This window comes from Mustela lutreola, chromosome 2, assembly GCF_030435805.1.
Source record: "Mustela lutreola isolate mMusLut2 chromosome 2, mMusLut2.pri, whole genome shotgun sequence".
Lineage (NCBI taxonomy): Eukaryota > Metazoa > Chordata > Mammalia > Carnivora > Mustelidae > Mustela > Mustela lutreola.
The window spans coordinates 51,960,967-51,978,973 of record NC_081291.1 but is presented as its reverse complement, the minus strand read 5'-3'; the positions used below and the strand labels follow the sequence as shown (position 1 = coordinate 51,978,973).

Sequence of the window (18,007 nt, the reverse complement as noted above, 5' to 3'; positions counted from 1 at the left end):
CTTTGATTAGTTTTTTCCCAATAATTAACAGAATATAAAATAACAAAAACAAAAAGCAGGCAGCCAACTGCTGCTTCTGGGTCCAGTGTATATCCTTCCAAGTTATGGGAGAGTTTATGTGCCTCCGTTTGTTAGGATTCTATATCTAAACATGTTAAAAATTTTAAATAGTTCTTGGCCCTTAGTGAGCATTCAGTAAACATTAATTCCTACCATTATTATTAGTTATCTGTAGAATAAATATCTAGCTATAGATTTCCTGGCTCCAGGGATATGTACATGCTTTCATTCTATACTACCCAAGATGTTCTACCAATTTGCACTCCCAGTAAAAGTGTAAGAGATTATGTATCTGCCCACATCCTACCCAACATTATTGATTATTTTGGCTATTCTTCTAAGTAGAAAATGGTTATCTTATTTTATCTCTTTTATAACAAGTGACATTAAGTATCTTATATATATAAAGCATCATTTTAATACTGATAATGATCAGTCATGTTGCAAACATACATATTCACAAATCAATCTCATTCCTTCATTCTTTGGTCCCCAAAGCAGCCCAATCACCTGCTAATGGCACAGAATAACCTGTGCCTTGTTCCCAAGCCAGATCCTTTCTCAAATGGCCAGAGTGATCACCAAGATTCCCAAGAATAGGATGCCCTGCATAACAAAAATTAAGGCTGTTCATATCCTTAGACACAGCAATTTTGTTTTTAGAAATATATCCTAAGGAAATGAAAGGCCACTAAGCTGTCTGCATAGGATGCTGATGATAGTTTTGCTTATTAACAGCAATTAGTCAGTAAACAAACAAACAGGGGAAAAAACTGGCTGCCATCTAAATATCCATCAGAAATGAATTAAGTGGGCGCCTGGGTGGCTCAGTGGGTTAAGCCGCTGCCTTCGGCTCAGGTCATGATCTCGGGGTCCTTGAATCGAGTCCCGCGTCGGGCTCTCTGCTCAGCAGGGAGCCTGCTTCCTTCTCTCTCTCTCTGCCTGCCTCTCAGTGTACTTGTGATTTCTCTCTGTCAAATAAATAAATAAAATCTTTAAAAAAAAAAAAAAGAAATGAATTAAGTAAATCCATGACAGTATATATAAATAAGAGTGGAGTATGCAGCTGTAGAACAGAATGAGATAAGACAGCACATACTGTTCTTTAATATAATATCCCAAACTAAACACCACTAATCTACTATATTATAAATTAGAATAGGGGTTACCATTGTGGGGGTACATAGAGATGGGAAGGGGCTTGGAAGGGTCCCTCTAAGGTATAGGTAATATTTTATTTCATGATCTGGTTCCTATTTTCACAAGTGTGTTCACTTTGTGATAATTTTTTGAGTTGTGTATTTACACATGTATATGCGCTTTTCAAAGGAGTATCACATACACATTTCAGCTTTTCTTAAGAACCAGAGATAGAATGTTGAAATTTGGTACAAGATACATGGGGATTCACTGTGTTACTCTCTCTAGTTTTGTGTATTTTGAAAATGTCCATGGGAAACCTGTGTGGCTCAGTTGGTTGAGCATCTGACTCTTGGTTTCAGCTCAGGTCATGATCTCAAGTGTTGTGTGATAGAGCCTGGTGTTGGCCCCACACTAAGCAGAGAGTCAGCCTGAAGATTCTCTCCCTCTGCCCTACCACTCCACTCGCAAGTGCACAGCTCGCTCTCTCTCTCTCAAATAAATCTTTTTTTTTTAAGAGTTATTTATTTATTTGACAGATAGACAGACAGGGAACACAGTGGGGGAGTGTGAGAGGGAGAAGCAGGCTTCCCGTTGAGCAGGGAGCCCAATGTGGGGCTCAATCCCAGGACCCTGGGATCATGACCTGAGCTGAAGGCAGACACTTAATGGCTGAGCCACCAAGGTGCCCCTCAAATAAATAATCTTAAAAAAAAAAAAAAAAAAGAAGAAGAGTACCCATAACAATAAGTTAAAAACAGGAAAAAAAAAAAAAAAGAAAGAAAAAGACAGATCTAGATGTACTGAAATGAACTGATCTCTAAGATCTATCGTTAAGAAAAAGAAAAGTGCAAAAAAGAAATGAGTAATACTAACTGATATGGAAAGATAGAAGTGAGAAAAGGCTACAGAATAATATATGTTGTTTAAAATAAAACACCCAGGGGGTGCCTGGGTGGCTCAGTTGGTTAAGCGTCTGCCTTCTGCTCAGGTCCTGATTTTAGGGTCCTGGGATCAAGTGCCGTGTTGGGTTCCCCGCTTGGCAGGGAGTCTGCTTCTCCCACTCCCCCTGTTTGTACTCTCTCTCATGCTCTCTCTTTCAAAGAAATAAAAATCTTAAAAATAAACTAAAACACACACATACACACAACCCTTTCCATCTCTCTCCTCAAATGCATAGAAGAAAGTAAAGAAACACACTCAACAGTTAATAGTAGTTATCTCAGTAAAACTAAGAGTGGCTTTTGCTTTTTTCTTTCTACTTTCCTGTATTTTCTGGTCTTTTTTTCTTTTCTTTTCTTTTGGAGAGCAAGCGAGTGCTCACATGCACATGCCAGAGGCCAGAGTGGGATGGGGAGATGGAGGTAGGGTAGAGGGAGAGGGAGACAGAGGATCTCAAGCAGGTTCCCTGTTAAGCACAGAGCCCAGTGCGGGGCCTGATCTTATGACTGAGCCACTCAGGCATCCCCAGTCTTTCTTTTTTTAAATTTTTTATTTTTTTAAAGATTTTATTTATTTGATAGAGAGAGATCACAAGTAGGCAGAGAGGCAGGCAGAGAGAGAGGGGGGAAAGCAGGCTCCCCACTGAGCAGGGAGCCCAATGTGGGGCTCAATCCCAGGACCCTGAGATCATGACCTGAGCCGAAGGCAGAGGCTTAACCCACTGAGCCACCCAGGTGCCCCCTTTCTTTTTTTTTTTTTAAATAATAAATGCATATTTTCATAACTGGAAGAAAACCACACAAATATTTTCAAGATAGGAAAAGAAAAGACCAACATGATGATTTTGAAGTGACATCCCCAAATGTCTCAGTGTCTGGACCTTTCACTTGGACATGAACCAAGTCATCCAAAAATAGTATTTGGAAGAATCTGGAACTCTCTTTTCCACATCTTGTGAGTCCTTAACCAGATTTTTCAGGCTGGGCTAGTGCAGCACCCCAGCTTGCTGGCTCTCCTGTTATAGCTCCTCCCATTGGGCTGAGCAGCCAGAATAATAGCTAAAAATAATAGCACTGACATAGCAGTTACTATGGAAAAGCACATATTATACTTACTTAAAACTAGGTAATACTAGTTCCATTTACCAAATGATGAAATGAGGTAGAGAAGAGGTTAACTATCCTGCCCAAAGTCTTACAGATAGTAGGAGGCAAAGTCTGGACTTGACCTGATGTAGTCTGGCTCTCAGCATCCACATCCTTAATACTATGCTACTTCACAAGGATGCACTGGTCAAATCAGAGAGCCCTTAGATGACAGGCTACAAGTATCACCAGACCCACTTAAAGCATTAACCCAACTCTGACAGCAGGACAGGAGACGACAATATCATCACAGCAGCCAACATTTATGGGGTGATTACTCTGTGTTAGGGACCATGCTGAGCTTTAGACACACCACCTCATTTAATCCTCAGCTCACAGGTTATGATCATCCCTCACAGGTGAAGGAACTGAGATTCAGAGAGGTGATGTAACTTGTTCAAGGTCACACAGCATGTTAGTAGCAAAGCTGGGATTCAAACCCATGCAGTTTGGCCCCAATACAGCTTGCACTATTAACCTCCCTGGCCTCTAGTTGGATAGGCAGGCTGTAGAGCACTGGTGTAGGAAGCAGGGGCTTACTCCCACCTCGTCCTCGGGACTTGGCTCCCGGCTTCACGATCCAGATGTTGCGATCTCCTTCCATGTCCATCTGGGGCACCACAGCCCGCAGCCGCTGCAGGATGTCCTCACAGCGCTGGACCTGAGCGTCAAGGTGCCTGAGTTCTGCCCCCTCGCTGTGGGGAGATGATGGGACATGGGCAGGGCTGAGTCTGGGGGCAGTCTGGTGGACAAGGCAAGAGGAGACAAGAACCCAACCCCCGGCCATGGTCCAAGCCAGGGTCACACCTTTCCCTAACAGATGCAGATAGGTCTCCTCTAAACCTTCATCCCACCCTCAAGCTGTCCCGCAAATTCTAACCAGCCCAGGGAGCCATCTGAGAGTGCTGAAATAGAAGAGACAGGGAACATTCCACATTTCACATGCTGTCCCACTCCACCATCTGTCACCTCCCTTCTATTACCATAAAACTGCCTTTTGGCAGAATTTAATCACACCAGCACCTGATCATGAGGCACCACTATCTGCCAGGCACGGTGCTAGGGGCTTCACATATATCATCACTAACCCTCCCTATGGCCCTGCCAAGGAGGCATTACTGGTCCCATTTTGGAGAAGTGTCAACTGAAGCTGGAAAGGTTCAGAGATTCGTTCAAGGCCACATACTGAGTTCAGTGGCTGAGGCAGGATGCAAACTCTGTCCTGCTTGATTCCTCCAACCATAGGTACTTTTTGGGGTTCATTTCCCCTCCAAATCTGGGCTGACAACTGGTTGATAGGTGGATCCTTTCCTGTTCTAATTCTTTCCCAGCACATCTGCATTACACAGCCCCTTGCCTTGTCTCTCTTCTCATCACTTACCACCCATACCTATGCTTATTTGGCTGCTGTCTGTCTCCCTTCACTAGAGTCTAAGCTCCAGAAGAGTAGGAACATTGGTAAGCGTTTCCCTTTTCCCAGCAGTATACTGTTACGTGTTCTCGATGAAGTCTGTTGGCTGAATGAATGGTTGCCTGCCTCAGCACTGGGCTGTCAGATAAAGGTTCATGGACAAAGAGGGACTCTGTTCCCTACAGGACACAAATGTCCTGACCTAACTAAGTCATGGAATACCCTAGAGGGCAGCCTCATCCACACCCTCCCATTCCTCTCCCTCTGACTGAATAGGCAGGAAGCTTCTACTAGATGCTAATCCCCCTTCACATCTTAGCCTTAAGAATGTTCCAGCACGAAGAACTTCCAGTTCTTATACTAAGGAGGCAGCAGCACCCAGTGGGGCAGCACCAGGAGCAGTGACAGCAGCCAGATGGAGGGGGACTTGTCAAGGGCTCTTAGGAATACTCGCACCTAAGCCCTGACCCTTCGATTTCCAGAGGGTATGCTGGAAACCTTTCTGTGGGCCATGACATAGAGAATCTACTCAGTAAACCTGTGATTTGGCCCAGGAAACTGTCATATGAGGATGGCAGGGGTATGTGCAATTTGAAAAAATACATAAGATATGACAATGTGATTTTTGTATTTAACAACAATGAAAACAAGCAATCAGTATGTTTGTGGGAAGTTAATCTTGATAAAAACCTGACTGGTGAGTCATGGATTTGTTTCAAAAGTGAAAACACAGCAGTAAATATTGAATGAATTAACAAAAACTAATCATCTATAACTTCTGTGAGTGAATCACTTAACACTATACATGTCATATGATGTAATTTAAAAATTTTTTTAAAGATTTTATTTACTTATTTGACAGAGAGAGTCTGAGAGAGCACAAGCAGAAAGAGCAGCAGAGGCAGAGGGGAAAGCAGACTCCCTGCTGAGCAGGGAGCCCAATGTGGGACTCTATCCCAGGACCTTAGGATCATGACCCAAGCTGAAGGCAGACGCTTAAACAACTGAGCCACCCAGGTGCCCCTAAAAACTATGTTTGACAAATGTTCCCAAAGCAAATTTTTTTTTTCAAGTAAGCTCTGTGCTCATCGTGGGGCTTGAACTCACAACCCCAAGACCAAGAGTCACATGCTCTAGCAACTGAGCCAGCCAGGCATCCTTATAAGATGTAGTATTTTATGTATCCCGACTTTTGAGAAGTGCCTATGGCCCTCTAGAACTTGGCCCCCCCATCTACAACTACAAAGGATTCATGTTCTTTACACCTAATGTTCTAACTCGGTCTTGTAATTCTTAGTTTAAGAAGGGTAGCTTTTCTGGTATTTTTCTGATAGTTAAGGGGAAAGTATAGGGTCATCTAGTTTTTAATTTGTAACATTTAAAAAGATACAAATGAATTATTTATCAATGATGCAGGTTTGCTCAGCATGTCATTCATTCAAAGTTCACTTATCAGTTCTTTAGTCTCTCCTATCAAAACCAGCAAGTCTGCCCATTCCTTCCTATTACTACTGCAGGCCCTTAGCACTCCCACCTGGCTTGCTGCAAGCCTCCCCACTTGGCTGTTTATCCCCTTGAAGACAGGGATTATACTTTATTTTTGGAGCCTGGCACCATGCTGGGCATATAGGAAGTGCTCAATAAATGCTGGATGTTCTCTTGCCTTCTGAGCACTTCTTCCCTTCTCTCTCCTGCACACCTCTGCTAAATGGAATCCCAGTCTCAATTCCCTTCCTCTGATCAAGAACCTTTTCCCAGAGTGTCTTCCGAAAATATAGTCCCTCAGGATGCCTGTGGAGGGGTGGAGGGGGTGGGGGGGTCACATGATAACAGGATATATATTGTACCCATATCTCTCTTGGAGGTTAACACCACACACAGGTTCTGGTAAGTCCTGCATCAAGGAATTAATTAACTTTGCTTAACCCAATGTGTTCCAAATGTAATGGACCACAAAAGTCTTTCTTTCATAAAATCGATTTCTGTCCTGCAGAACTAAGTATCCCATGCAACACACTTTGGGAAACACTGGCCTCCAGAATAAAACCCAAACAACTTAATAGATTCTCATTTTGTGAGTAAATACTGAGTCTATGCAGAGCACATAACACAGATTATCCTGTCTAATCCTACCTTTGAGTCAGACATTATTTTAAAATCTATTTTCCATGTGCAAAGTAAAGCTCAGAAAGATTAGTGATGTTGCCAAGGTCAAAGAGCTTGGAAGCTGCCAAGTCAGGACTATCTGATAGGGCTGGCCATGATCTTAGTCATTATGCTAAACTGAGATTCAGGAAGAATCTCAGAAGAATCTTAGAAGAATCTACCATGAAGGCAGTGGGATTCCCTGAGAATTCTTGAGCAGAAGCAGCAGGGCAAACAAAAGGGGTAGGTCTGTGGAAGAGAGAGGGGCTACACTACATATGCATCAGCTCAGAATGCAGGAGCCCTGAGAACAAGGGGAACCAGCCCACAGCCCACTGTCCTAGCGGCAGAGGAACTCACTGAACCACTTGGTAGTAGCGCTGGAGGAAGATGGACCAGCCCTCAGGGCTGAGGTACAGCGGCGCCCCCAGGTCCTTGTCGATGTCCATGTGAGCCAGGTTACTAAGGTGCTCTTCACAGGCACAGAGAGCCTCATCCACAAACTCCGGGGACACCGTCACTGGCTTTTTCTCCTGTTTCTTGGGCTGCTTGTCTCCTGAAGATAGGAAGGAACCTGTTACTAACCGACAGACAAGGCACAGAACATGACACATGCCACAGCCCCCACTGCTCCAAGGCCTGTCATTTACACGAGGCCTTACCTTGCATACACCTGAGGCTCAGCACACACCTGTATCTCCTACTGTCCTGGGACCTGTCACTTACCTGAGGGTTTGTTCTAAATTCCCCCGTGACCCTAGTACTCACCCTTGGCCCTCACTGTCCCAGGGCCTGTCATCCACTTGAGGTTCCACCCTAAATATCCCAGAGCTTCTCAGCCCCTGTAGCCCCAGCACACACCTGCAGCCTCTCTGTTCCTGGGACCTCTGACACACCTGAGGCACTTGTGTCCCTGATCCTGGCACACAACAATCTTCTTTGTACCTGACACACCCAGGAGATAGCAATGGAGAGGTCTCTCTCTGGAAGAGGCAGGATTTTCCTCCATCCAGTAGAGCTGTCCCTTATTTCCCCTGACACCATGGCCCTTAGATTATAGGATGAGAACTCTGAGGTAGGAGCTAAGTTCAGAGACAGAAAGGGAGAGCAAGCAATGGGTTGGGACAACATGCAGTAGGGGATTCTCTGTGTCCCCCTTCACAAGGCACAAGGGGTCCTCAGGCCACGTGAAACTACACGGTTCCACTACTTCTTCCTCCTCAGAGATGTGAGCTCCCCACAGGCAGGGATGGACCACGTCTTCTTAGTCTGTCCTCTCCATAGTGCTCGGCCACAACATGCCAGGCCCATGGAGGGCTGAATGATGCAAAGGATTGATTAACAAATGAATCAGAAGACAGGTGGGAGGGTGGCTGGGAGAAGAGATGAATGGGTGGGCTGGAAGATACATGGGCAGTGGATAGGAGAATCCCTAAAAGCAGCGGGACAGATGGGTAGGTGGATTTGTGGGAGGGTAGGTACAAAGATGGAGGAGTAGACAGATTCATGAGGAGTGTGGAGTGTGGAGCTGAGAGAAGGTATGTGAATGAAGAGATCAATAGTAGGGGGATAGGTGGGGTGATGGGTGACTGGATGGATGGATGGCAGGGGGTGAATGTGAGCCGAGTGGGTAGGAATAGGTGAATAGGAAGTTAGATGGATGAGAAGATGGATGGACGGACAATTGGAGGGAGGGGGTAGGTGTAGGGATGGGTGGGTGGGAAGGGGTGATGGAGGAGATCATTGTGGCTAATACAGAGATAGATGTATACATAAACAGGTGGATGGGTGAGAAGATAAAAATAATAGGCGGGGAGTGAGGGTAACTGTAGTACTTGCCTGGGGCCTCTTCCTCTTCTGCCTGGATAGAGTATGACTTCCATTCGGACTTTACCACCAGCTTGAGAACGTTGCGGGCAGCTGTCAGCCAGAAGTCCTCTGCTCCCAGGGCAGGGGATACCCTGCTCAGCCCCTAGGCTCGAAGCCTGTTCTGGTTCCGGAACCTGATCATAACCTGCCCCATTTTGGATCCGGAACCTAACTACCTTCTGACTCTACACTCTGGGGTTAGAACCTGGCTCCTGTTCAGTTGTAGAACCAGGCCTAGAATCTGACATGGCTCATATTCTGCCTTCAGAATCTTGCCTGAACCTGTTGTCTCATTTCCCCCTTCTGTTCCTGATCCACTTTTGGTAACTTATTCTAGCCTGAGAACCAGACCTGAGCATAAAAACTATGTCAGGTTTGGAGATGAATTTAGACCTAATATCTAATCTGTACACAAATTCTGACCTGAATTTTAGAATGGAAACTCTTCCACCTTTAGGAACCCAAAGTTTAGACCCTTTTCTAGATTTGGAACCCTGTCTAGCCAGTGGAATTTGACATAGGCCTGGAACATACTGTGGGCTCCAAACTCAATCCATTGACCAACTTTTAGAACGTGCTTTAGGATGCAGTCTAAGCTATCTAAGCTCTTCTGGAGGTCTGGATTGACCAAGCTAGATAGTTCATTAAGGGAGGCATATTAGGGTAGGGTAGGGGACGGAGGAGGAAATCTGCTGGGTTTGATGAGGGCATAAAGAGAGGCTCTCTGCTCTCTAACGTGAACACGTTTTAGCCCTCATGCTTCGGCCTGGGAGTCCAGGCATGGGGCTGGCTTCTCCTTACCTATGAAGGCCTTTTTGTCATCCTCAGCCCCCAGGCGGTAGCAGCGTGGAAAGAAGGAGTCAGCATCAGCCTCATCAAACCACGGCAAATTCCGGAGATTGAGACATAGACCCACCTATGGAGTTAGCTGCTGAGGGGGCATAGTGGGACTTGCCCAGACACCTCCAAGGGACTCCCCACATTCAGTACACACCCAGACAGCTCAGGGAGACTCTACTTGAGTGTTCTCAGAGCCTCTGCCACACTTGCTAGGCCTGACTCACTCATATCCGTCTCCATGTGTATGCCCACGCAGTTTGCCCTACCAAGAATGCCCCACACCCCTCCTATCCATCCTTTCACATTCTTAAAGAACTGCCTCCTCTGGGAAGCCTCCCCAGCCCACAACAATAACATAATAGCATGTTCCAATAATAAAGCCCTTCATTCTTGCCACAACCCTATAAGGTAAGTCCTACTGGTGTTCTCATTTAAAGACAAGGAAACTAAGGCCAGAAGTGAAGTCACTTGTTAATAAACCCAGATGGGACAGAATGGATCCAGCAGCCAGATATCCCTTGCTTAAGTGGTAAGGACTCTATTGTTTACGGTCATTAGACTTGGTGTTTTTCTGGCTCCAGATCCTATTTGGATCCTGGAGTCTATTTTAATCATTATGCATACATGAGCCAGACATGCTGCAGGGGCTGGATTCGAACTCAGGCTGCCTGATTCCAAATCCCACTGAATCATATACCTCTCTGCCTCCTGAGAAAACTCTTTTCCTGACAAGGAAAGCAGGCAGTGGAGTTGTCAGCCCAAGGGCTAATGGTTTAGAAGCTGCCATGCCCACTCCCTTGGGGAACCCACCTTTGTGGTAAAGGAGCCAGCCCGGGCATAGTGGTTTATCATTTGATCCTTGGAGAGGAAGCGACAGTCCAGCACATCCCGCCGAGTGGTCCAGATGAAATAGGGAACCTCATTCCGAACCATGCGGGACTAAGGAGAGCCAAGGAGACAGGGGAGGCTGGGGTGTGCAGCCCAGGGCCTGAGGAAACTTCTCCCCGGCCTGTTGAGTAGGGTGGGAGTATGGAAGGAGAAGATGCTTCCGAGGTGGCCTCTAGCCCCCACCCCATCTTTACATGTGTTAAGAAGACATCTCTTCCTCCAGAGCACACACTTGTGAGCAGAAAAGAGGCTGACTTACAGAACTCCTTTTGGTCAGGTGCCCCTACAGTGACTAAGCCACACAACTGAATGCCGCCCCTTTGTTTTGGCCCATGGCTATCAGTGACTTGCTCAGTGGCAGGACAGTGACTCCAGGCTGATGGGCACATGTGACAAAGGTTCTCTCAGGGTTCTTCCACCCCATCATTCCCACAGCTCTGGGAGGTAGGATTACTCACAGGCAATGACATTACATGCCAGGCCCTGTTCTAAGTGCTTTTCTTCCTTTCTTTTAAATGCTTTTTTTTTTTTAAGATTTTATTTATTTATTTGACAGACAGAGATCACAAGTAGGCAGAGAGGCAGGCAGAGAGCGGGTGGGGGAGGCAGGCTCCCTCCTGAGCAGAGAGACCGATGCAGGGCTCGATCCCAGGACCCTGGGATCATGACCTGAGATGAAGGCAGAGGCTTAACTCAAAGAGCCACCCAGGCAACCCTCCTTTTAAGTGCCTTTGACATCAATTCACTTAATCCTCAGCACGAAGTAGTTGCTACTATTATCCCCTTTCACAGATAAGGGAATTGAGGCACTGGGAGGGCAGGTGACTTGTCCAAGAGCCCACACAGTTGAGCCATATAAAATTGCCAGTGTACAGTCTTTTCTGACATACAAAAATGGCAATTTGGTATGTTCAGCTTAGTAAGTGGTGGTGCCAAGATCCAAAGCTAAGTGTCCTCACTTTGATACAGAGGTGTCCTCACCTCCACATCATCACATCAGCCCTTTCAGAGCTTTTTAAGCCCTTCCTTCCAGGCTTCACTTGCCAAGGGCAGAGGAAGGATGTGAAATATAGGGTTTTATTTAGAAGGGGGAATTACCAGGTGTGGAGGTTATGCTAGCTTCTGATATAACCTAGCAGGATTCTGATCCCAGGCCAGCCTTGTCTGAGCTCCTCTGTGCCCCTCACCACTCTCCTGGCCCATCCAGTCCTTATAGAAGCAATCCGTTTTTAGTGCGGATAGGGAAAATGAGGACCAGAGAACTCCTCACCCTCTCAGCCCCTCCCTACCAGCCCCCCGGGGGCCCTCACCATCAGAGCATGTGTCCCATCTAGGTCATCAAATTCCAGGAAATCATCAAAGTCAAACAGCTGTGGTGGCCGAAATGCCTCGTCCTCTTCTTCATCCTCTGTGGATGTAGAGCCCCGGCCTGGTGAGGCTCCTGTCCCTGCCCCATAGACCCATACCAAAGTCTCAACCCTGGGAGAGCAAGAACCAAAGGAAAGGGATTCAGGAGGGGCATCCTGTAGAAAGGGATGGAACGGCTTACCATCCTCAGTGGTGTCACTGTCACCGATTACCGAGCTATCCAGATCCTTCTGGGGTGGTGGCAGAACGGTGCCCGAGTGATGGACCATCTTCTTCTCCACCCAGCCTCTCCGGCGCAAGAGGCACCGTATCACTGGGTAGCGCCCTTGGATCATAAAGATCTTTTTCTGCTGTAAGGTGAGAGAAGGACACTTGGTTGGTATCATCCAAGCTCCAGACCATGGGATACAGTGGTGAACAAGTTCTGTTTCTGCCTTCAGGAAATTTTTACGTTCCAGCAGGGAAGATAGATTATAACCAAACAGGGAAAATAAACACGAATAGTTAATAGTTATAATGGTAAGAGCTAACAATTGTTGTGTACCTACTGTACACTGCTTAGTTTATATATACTACTAACAATGATATGTATTTTTTATTATTTTTAAGAAAGATTTTATTTATTTATTTGACAGCGAGAGAGGGAATACAAGCAGGGGGAGTGGGATAGGGATAAGCAGGCTTCTCACTGATCAAGGAGCCCAATGTGTGGCTCAATCCCACAACCCTGGGATCATGACCTGAGCCGAAGGCAGACGCTTAACGACTGAGCCACCCAGGCACTTCAATAATATGTATTTTTTTTTAAGATTTATTTATTTGAGGGGTGCCTGGGTGGCTCAGTGGGTTAAAGCCTCTGCCTTCAGCTCACGTCATGATCCCAGAGTCCTGGGATCGAGCCCCACGTTGGGTTCTCTGCTCAGCAGGGAGCCTGCTTCCTCTTCTCTCTCTGCCTGCTTCTCTGCCTATTTGTGATCTCCCTCTCTCTATCAAATAAATAAAATCTTTTTAAAATTTTATTTATTTGAGAGAGACAGAGACAGAGAAAGCATGAGCAGGGGTACAGAGGGAAAGGGAAAGAATCTCAAGCAGACTCTGCACTGAGTCGGAAGCCCAATGTGGGGTTCAGTCTCACGACACTGAGATCATATCCTGAGCTGAAACCAAGAGTTGGACACTTAACTGAATGCACCACCCAGGTGCCCCCATAGTATGTATTTTTTTTAAGGATTTTATTTATTTATTTGACAGACAGAGATCACAAGTAGGCAGAGAGGCAGGCAGAGAGGGGGAAGCAAGCTCCCTGCTGAGCAGAGAGCCCGATGCAGGGCTCGATCCCAGGACCCTGAGATCATGACCTGAGCTGAAGGCAGAGGCTTTAACCCACTGAGCCACCCAAGCGCCCCTAATATGTATTTTTAATAGGTGCTATCTCCCCATTTAACTTATTATGAAACAGAGGCATAGAGAGGTTGAGTAGTTTGGCTACACAGTGATTAAGTGAAAGAGCAAGGACTAAAATCCAGATTGGGTTGCTCCCACAACTGGATACTTAATGGGGACTCACAATAAAAGTACATACATGGGAAGGGTAAAAAGCAACCAGGAGTATACAGAGTTGGGCAAATGGCAGTTCCGGCAGAGGGAAAAGCATGTGCAAAGATCTTGAGTCTTTGAGGTCAGAAGAAATTGGAAGGAAGCCAGTGAGAATGGGGTGTGAAAAACAAGGGGACGACTGAGGAAGCTGGTAGCAGCTAGACTGTGGAAGGCCCTGCAGGCCTTGAACAGACTGGGATTTTATATTAAGAGCAGCATGAAGCAGGGAGAAGGGTTAGAAAGCTGTTACAAAATTAAATAAATAAAATAAAAATAAATAAATTAAATAAAATTAAATAAATAAGATAAAAATAAATAAAATTAAATAAAATAAAAGGCTGTTGTGATTTGTGCAGGAGAAAAACCTCAATAGCTAAAATGAGGGTAAAAATGTGGAGAATGTGACAGAGTAGAGACTTGTTTTGGAAATAGAGGTGACTGGTTTTGCTGATGGAATTAGATGTGTAGAATGTGAACAGAGCGCCTGGCTGGCTCAGTCAATATAGTATGTGACTCTCGATCTTGGGATTGTGAGTTCAAGCCCCATGTTGGGCATAGAGGTTACTTTAAAAAAAAAAAAAAATCATGACTGTCTAGATGTGTGGGTGAATGGACAGAAAGATCATATTTCCAACTTGAGCAACTGGTTATAAGGAAAATGGGAGATTAGGGAGAATGACAGATTTAGGCAGGAAAATCAAAAGTATGGTTTGAGGCATAGGTTTGAAATGGTTCTAAGTTCTCTCTGGGTGAAGATATCAAGTAGGGGGCTAGATCTAAGCAATGTGTAGTTAATGGAGAGACTGGGCTGGAAGGGGCACCTAGAGGGCACAGCACATTTACTGGACTCACAGTCAAGGAGACAGGTATGGGGAGGGATCCAGGAAAGCTCCAAGGATCCTTCAAAGGCAACTGTAAAGCAGCAGCCACGGAGTGAGAAAGGAAAACTAGGTGTATGCAGACAGCCAAGGGGTAAGGGTATGTAAAGCAATAGTGTAGAGTGACACGAGGTACCAGACCGAGATTAGGACAGAAAAGGGGCTGCTGGATTTGCCTCCTTGGAGGTCATGAGTGACCTTGACTAGAGTGGTTCCCCATGGTAATGGGAAAGGCTAGGAACCAGAGTGGTAAGAGCTGAAGGGGTGAATGCCAGGTAAAGAAGTTAGTTACACAATTCCGCCAGAAAGGGTACTGAAAACTTTGGAATATTTTAAAATGGGTGTGGAATCAAGGTTTTTGGTTTTCTCTGTTTTTAAAGGATGTAAGAAGACAGTTCAGGGAGGCAGGCTAAGCCACTCTGCGGGCCCTTTCAAGACACCCCCCAGCACCCTCCAACCTTGACAGCTCTCTCCACGTGGATTCTGGCGTTTCTGAGCCGGCCCATGTGGTGAGATGACTTGGAGAATCCTCGCCAGAGGACAAGGGAACCTGCAGAAAGATGCAGAGTAGGGATGGGGCAGGCTGGAGGCTCAGCCTAGAGTCTCTCCCGGCCTCCGATGACCACACTCCTTTCTCCGCTCTTCATCCGGAGCCCACACTCTCCCGACCTCTTATTCCCTCCAACCCAAGTCTTCTTTTTCTTGCAACCACCTCCGGCCACGATGGGCGGGCGGCAACGGGCCTCACCGTCCGGCGACTGGCCATAATCTGGGGCCGGGGTGTGCAGGGACCCCAGGGGGCAGAGATCCGCGGCGCTCTGGGCGTGGGTGCCTTGGGCCTGAGACTCGAAGGCGTGGCCTAGGCGGCGGGCAGAGGCTAGGCTGCGGGCCCGGCGTTTACCTCCTGCGCGAACCCCCTCGGGACAGGCAGAGGCGGGCCCCCGCCAAGGCAGCGGGTCGGCAGGCGGGAACTCGGAGTGGCACGCCCAGGGCCATGGGGCTGGGGAACTGGCGCGGCCGCCCTCTTGACGGTACCAGGCGGCGGAACCCTGATGTGCGACCCCTAGCTCCCCCGCGCTCAGGAGCAGCGGCGCGCCGGTGCCCTGCATGCGCCCCTCGCTGCGCGCGCCCCCGCCCCCAGCGCGTGAGAGCCCTCCTCCCCCTCTGCGCGCCGCCTCCTCTCAGGGTAGCAGGGCCCTCCGTTCCGAGGCCCCGCCTCCTGTTTGCTGTTGCCCAGGAAACCATTCCCTTGGCACAATCGGAGAGTGGGTTCGGGTACTCCCTCCAGCGGGCTTAAATCCGGACCGCTAAGCAAGGGTACCTAAGGTGGAAGCCTGGAGCACTGTGCTGCCAGTTAATTTCAGCATCATGGTTCCTGTGGCTTGAGTCATTCCATCGTATTTATGGAGAGCAACCGTGCTAGGCAGTGGCCTAGGGGCTGGAGACTAGAAGCTAGAAATGATCCCTGACCTCATGTTGCTTACAGCCCAGTGGAGGGGAGACAAAAAAGCAAGCAACAAAGGAATAAAAGAGCTGTAGGTAAGGGCAATGAACAAGCAGCAAACCAACCAGAAAAGGGACATACTTAAGAAAAAAATGACCTTTCTGAAGAGGTGACATTTAGGCTGAAGCCTATGCAAAGGAGCTCAGAAATTGGCTAGTGAAGAGGGGTAGGAATATCCAGACAGGAAAGTCTCAGCAACACCCCTGAGAAGGGAAAGAACCCTTCCCTGGAACTAAGATGTAGGCAGTGTGGCTGGAGCCTGGTGAGGGTGCGCTAGATCTGCAGGGCCTGGCGGATGGGCCTAGGGTAAGGTTCCTTGGGGCTGATCTGAAAACCAGGGCAGTGTATGGGGAAACAATGAGAAAGTAGAGTGCAGCACACTCCCCCTGCCCTCCATAACTAAAAATAGAAAAACAGATTGCTTGAGCCAATCGCAGAAAAATGTAACGGAACAGTTAGGTGCAGCCCTCAAGACTGTAAGTAAACTTTTTGGAGGCAGTAGCAAAGTATGATCTTCCAAAGTCATAAGTAACATAAAGCTCCAAAATGTTAATTCGCCTAAAATCACATAGCAGAGCCAGCACTGGAATTCAGTTCTGACCGCAAAATCCCACTCTTCAACATAAACATTATTTAACATAACTATATATTACCACTCAGGTAATGGGTCATAAAAGCACCCTAAGAACAATTTGAGGTGAAAATTCCAGCAGTGCTCATTCAGAGTGCAGGTAAGAAAGTACTCTGGTTGAGAACCCAGCTTTGTTATCAGGTAGATCTGCCAGTAGAGTGAGGGTGGGTCCTCAACCTCACTGTCCAGCCAGTCTCAATCTGAGATCGCTCTTCTCAACTCCTGACCACACCTTGTTGGAGACTGGGCTTCCCAAAAGACATGCCCCCAGAAGAGAGTAGGCTGATTGGCAACCATCCAGTCCTTCTCATCAGCCTGCAAATCTGGTTGTTAGGGGCTCTGGATCCTGGGAGATGGATCTGTGACAAACAGCTGGCTCACCCAGGCAATGCCGTCCTCTGTGGGTTGAGTGAACAGATGCCATACTCTTGAACCACCCAGCTTCACCGTGAGCACCTTTAACATTCACTGCAAAGTTAAAACATACCCGTGCCCCCAGAGGACACACCTAATTCTGTAAGGCAGGAGGAGGCCGTCACAGGTAGTGTCATAAAGGGGATGATAGCTGTCCAAGTTGCCCCCACCCCAACCCCTCCTCCCTTTAACATTACCTGTCCTCCACCTCAAGAGACTTCTTTGGTGGTCTGGAAAAACCTTTTGAAAAGCTCAGCTCAAAGGCTGAAACTTTTCCTGTCACCCACTTCCATAAATATACCACCTTCCCTCCTGGGTAGACTACCACAGAATCAATTTGCAAATATAAAACACTTCAGTGCACCTATTTACACATTCAGCTTTCACTATCCACCCCCCAAGTCTCTCCAAGACAGGGATAAGGTCACTCCACCAACCCCCAAACCTAGTGCAATGGAAATTTTCAGTTTGGATATTGCGCTGGTGGAAAAATCAGCTGCTGTTTATTCAGTACCTATAACACAGTACCATGTCAGCCTGTTCACAGTATCTCCACTTTATGGAATAAGAAACAAGTGCACAGAACATTAGGAACTCACACAAATTCAGCCTCAGGAGTCAGGACTTGAGCACCGTGTTTGTTCTGTTTTTTTTTTTTAACTTTAAGGAGTCTAGTGCTGTCCAACAGAACTTTCTCCAGTGATGGAAATGTTCTATTTATGTACTCTCTGACATGGTAGGAATTAGTCATTTGTATTTATTGAGCACCTGAAACACCTCTGGTGGGAATGAGGAAGTGAATTTTAAATGTTTAACTTTAATAATTTAAATAGCCACATGTGGCTAGGGATTATAGACAGAGCCAGAAGCCTTAGATTTGAAGCCAACTCTCTTGGTCACTAGCTGGGGGTTTTGAAGCAAGCTGCTACATCGCAAGGAATCAGTTTCCTTAGCCATGATAAGGAATCATCATTTCCTTTAGGTTACCTTTTAGCCCAAATGAGCTCTTTATGTGAGTAGGATCAAAGCTCCGTACAGGCACAGAGCAGCTTCAGAAACGAATGGTGCTTGGACTGTAATAGGGGTCCCTGGGTCGTGGCCCTTGGCACAGATAACATCAGAAACCAATCGGGAAGACGACTACTGATGGAACCGCCCAGGCCCCCCAAGTACCAA

At 46.8% G+C, this 18,007-nt stretch overlaps 1 protein-coding gene across 21 annotated transcripts in view; it reads right to left on the bottom strand.

Moving 5' to 3' along the window:
• The window catches only part of TTLL3 (tubulin tyrosine ligase like 3), a 28,125-nt gene extending 10,195 nt beyond the window's left edge, over window positions 1–17,930 (bottom strand). For 8 of the 21 annotated variants that reach the window (XR_009350790.1, XR_009350789.1, XM_059161633.1 and 5 more), the window contains exons 1-9: window positions 14,995–16,792; window positions 14,741–14,832; window positions 11,990–12,158; window positions 11,751–11,887; window positions 10,363–10,491; window positions 9,514–9,628; window positions 8,683–8,781; window positions 7,204–7,399; window positions 3,834–3,982 (exon numbers count right to left, since the gene is read on the bottom strand). Coding sequence is in view for 19 of the 21 variants with exons in the window: in XM_059161633.1 (XP_059017616.1) it covers window positions 3,834–3,982; window positions 7,204–7,399; window positions 8,683–8,781; window positions 9,514–9,628; window positions 10,363–10,491; window positions 11,751–11,887; window positions 11,990–12,158; window positions 14,741–14,832; window positions 14,995–15,391 (1,483 nt within the window). In the remaining 2 variants the exon portion in view is untranslated. The other 13 variants (XM_059161638.1, XM_059161652.1, XM_059161653.1 and 10 more) reach the window with 11 other exon arrangements.
• Between the last annotated feature and the right edge of the window lie 77 nt (window positions 17,931–18,007).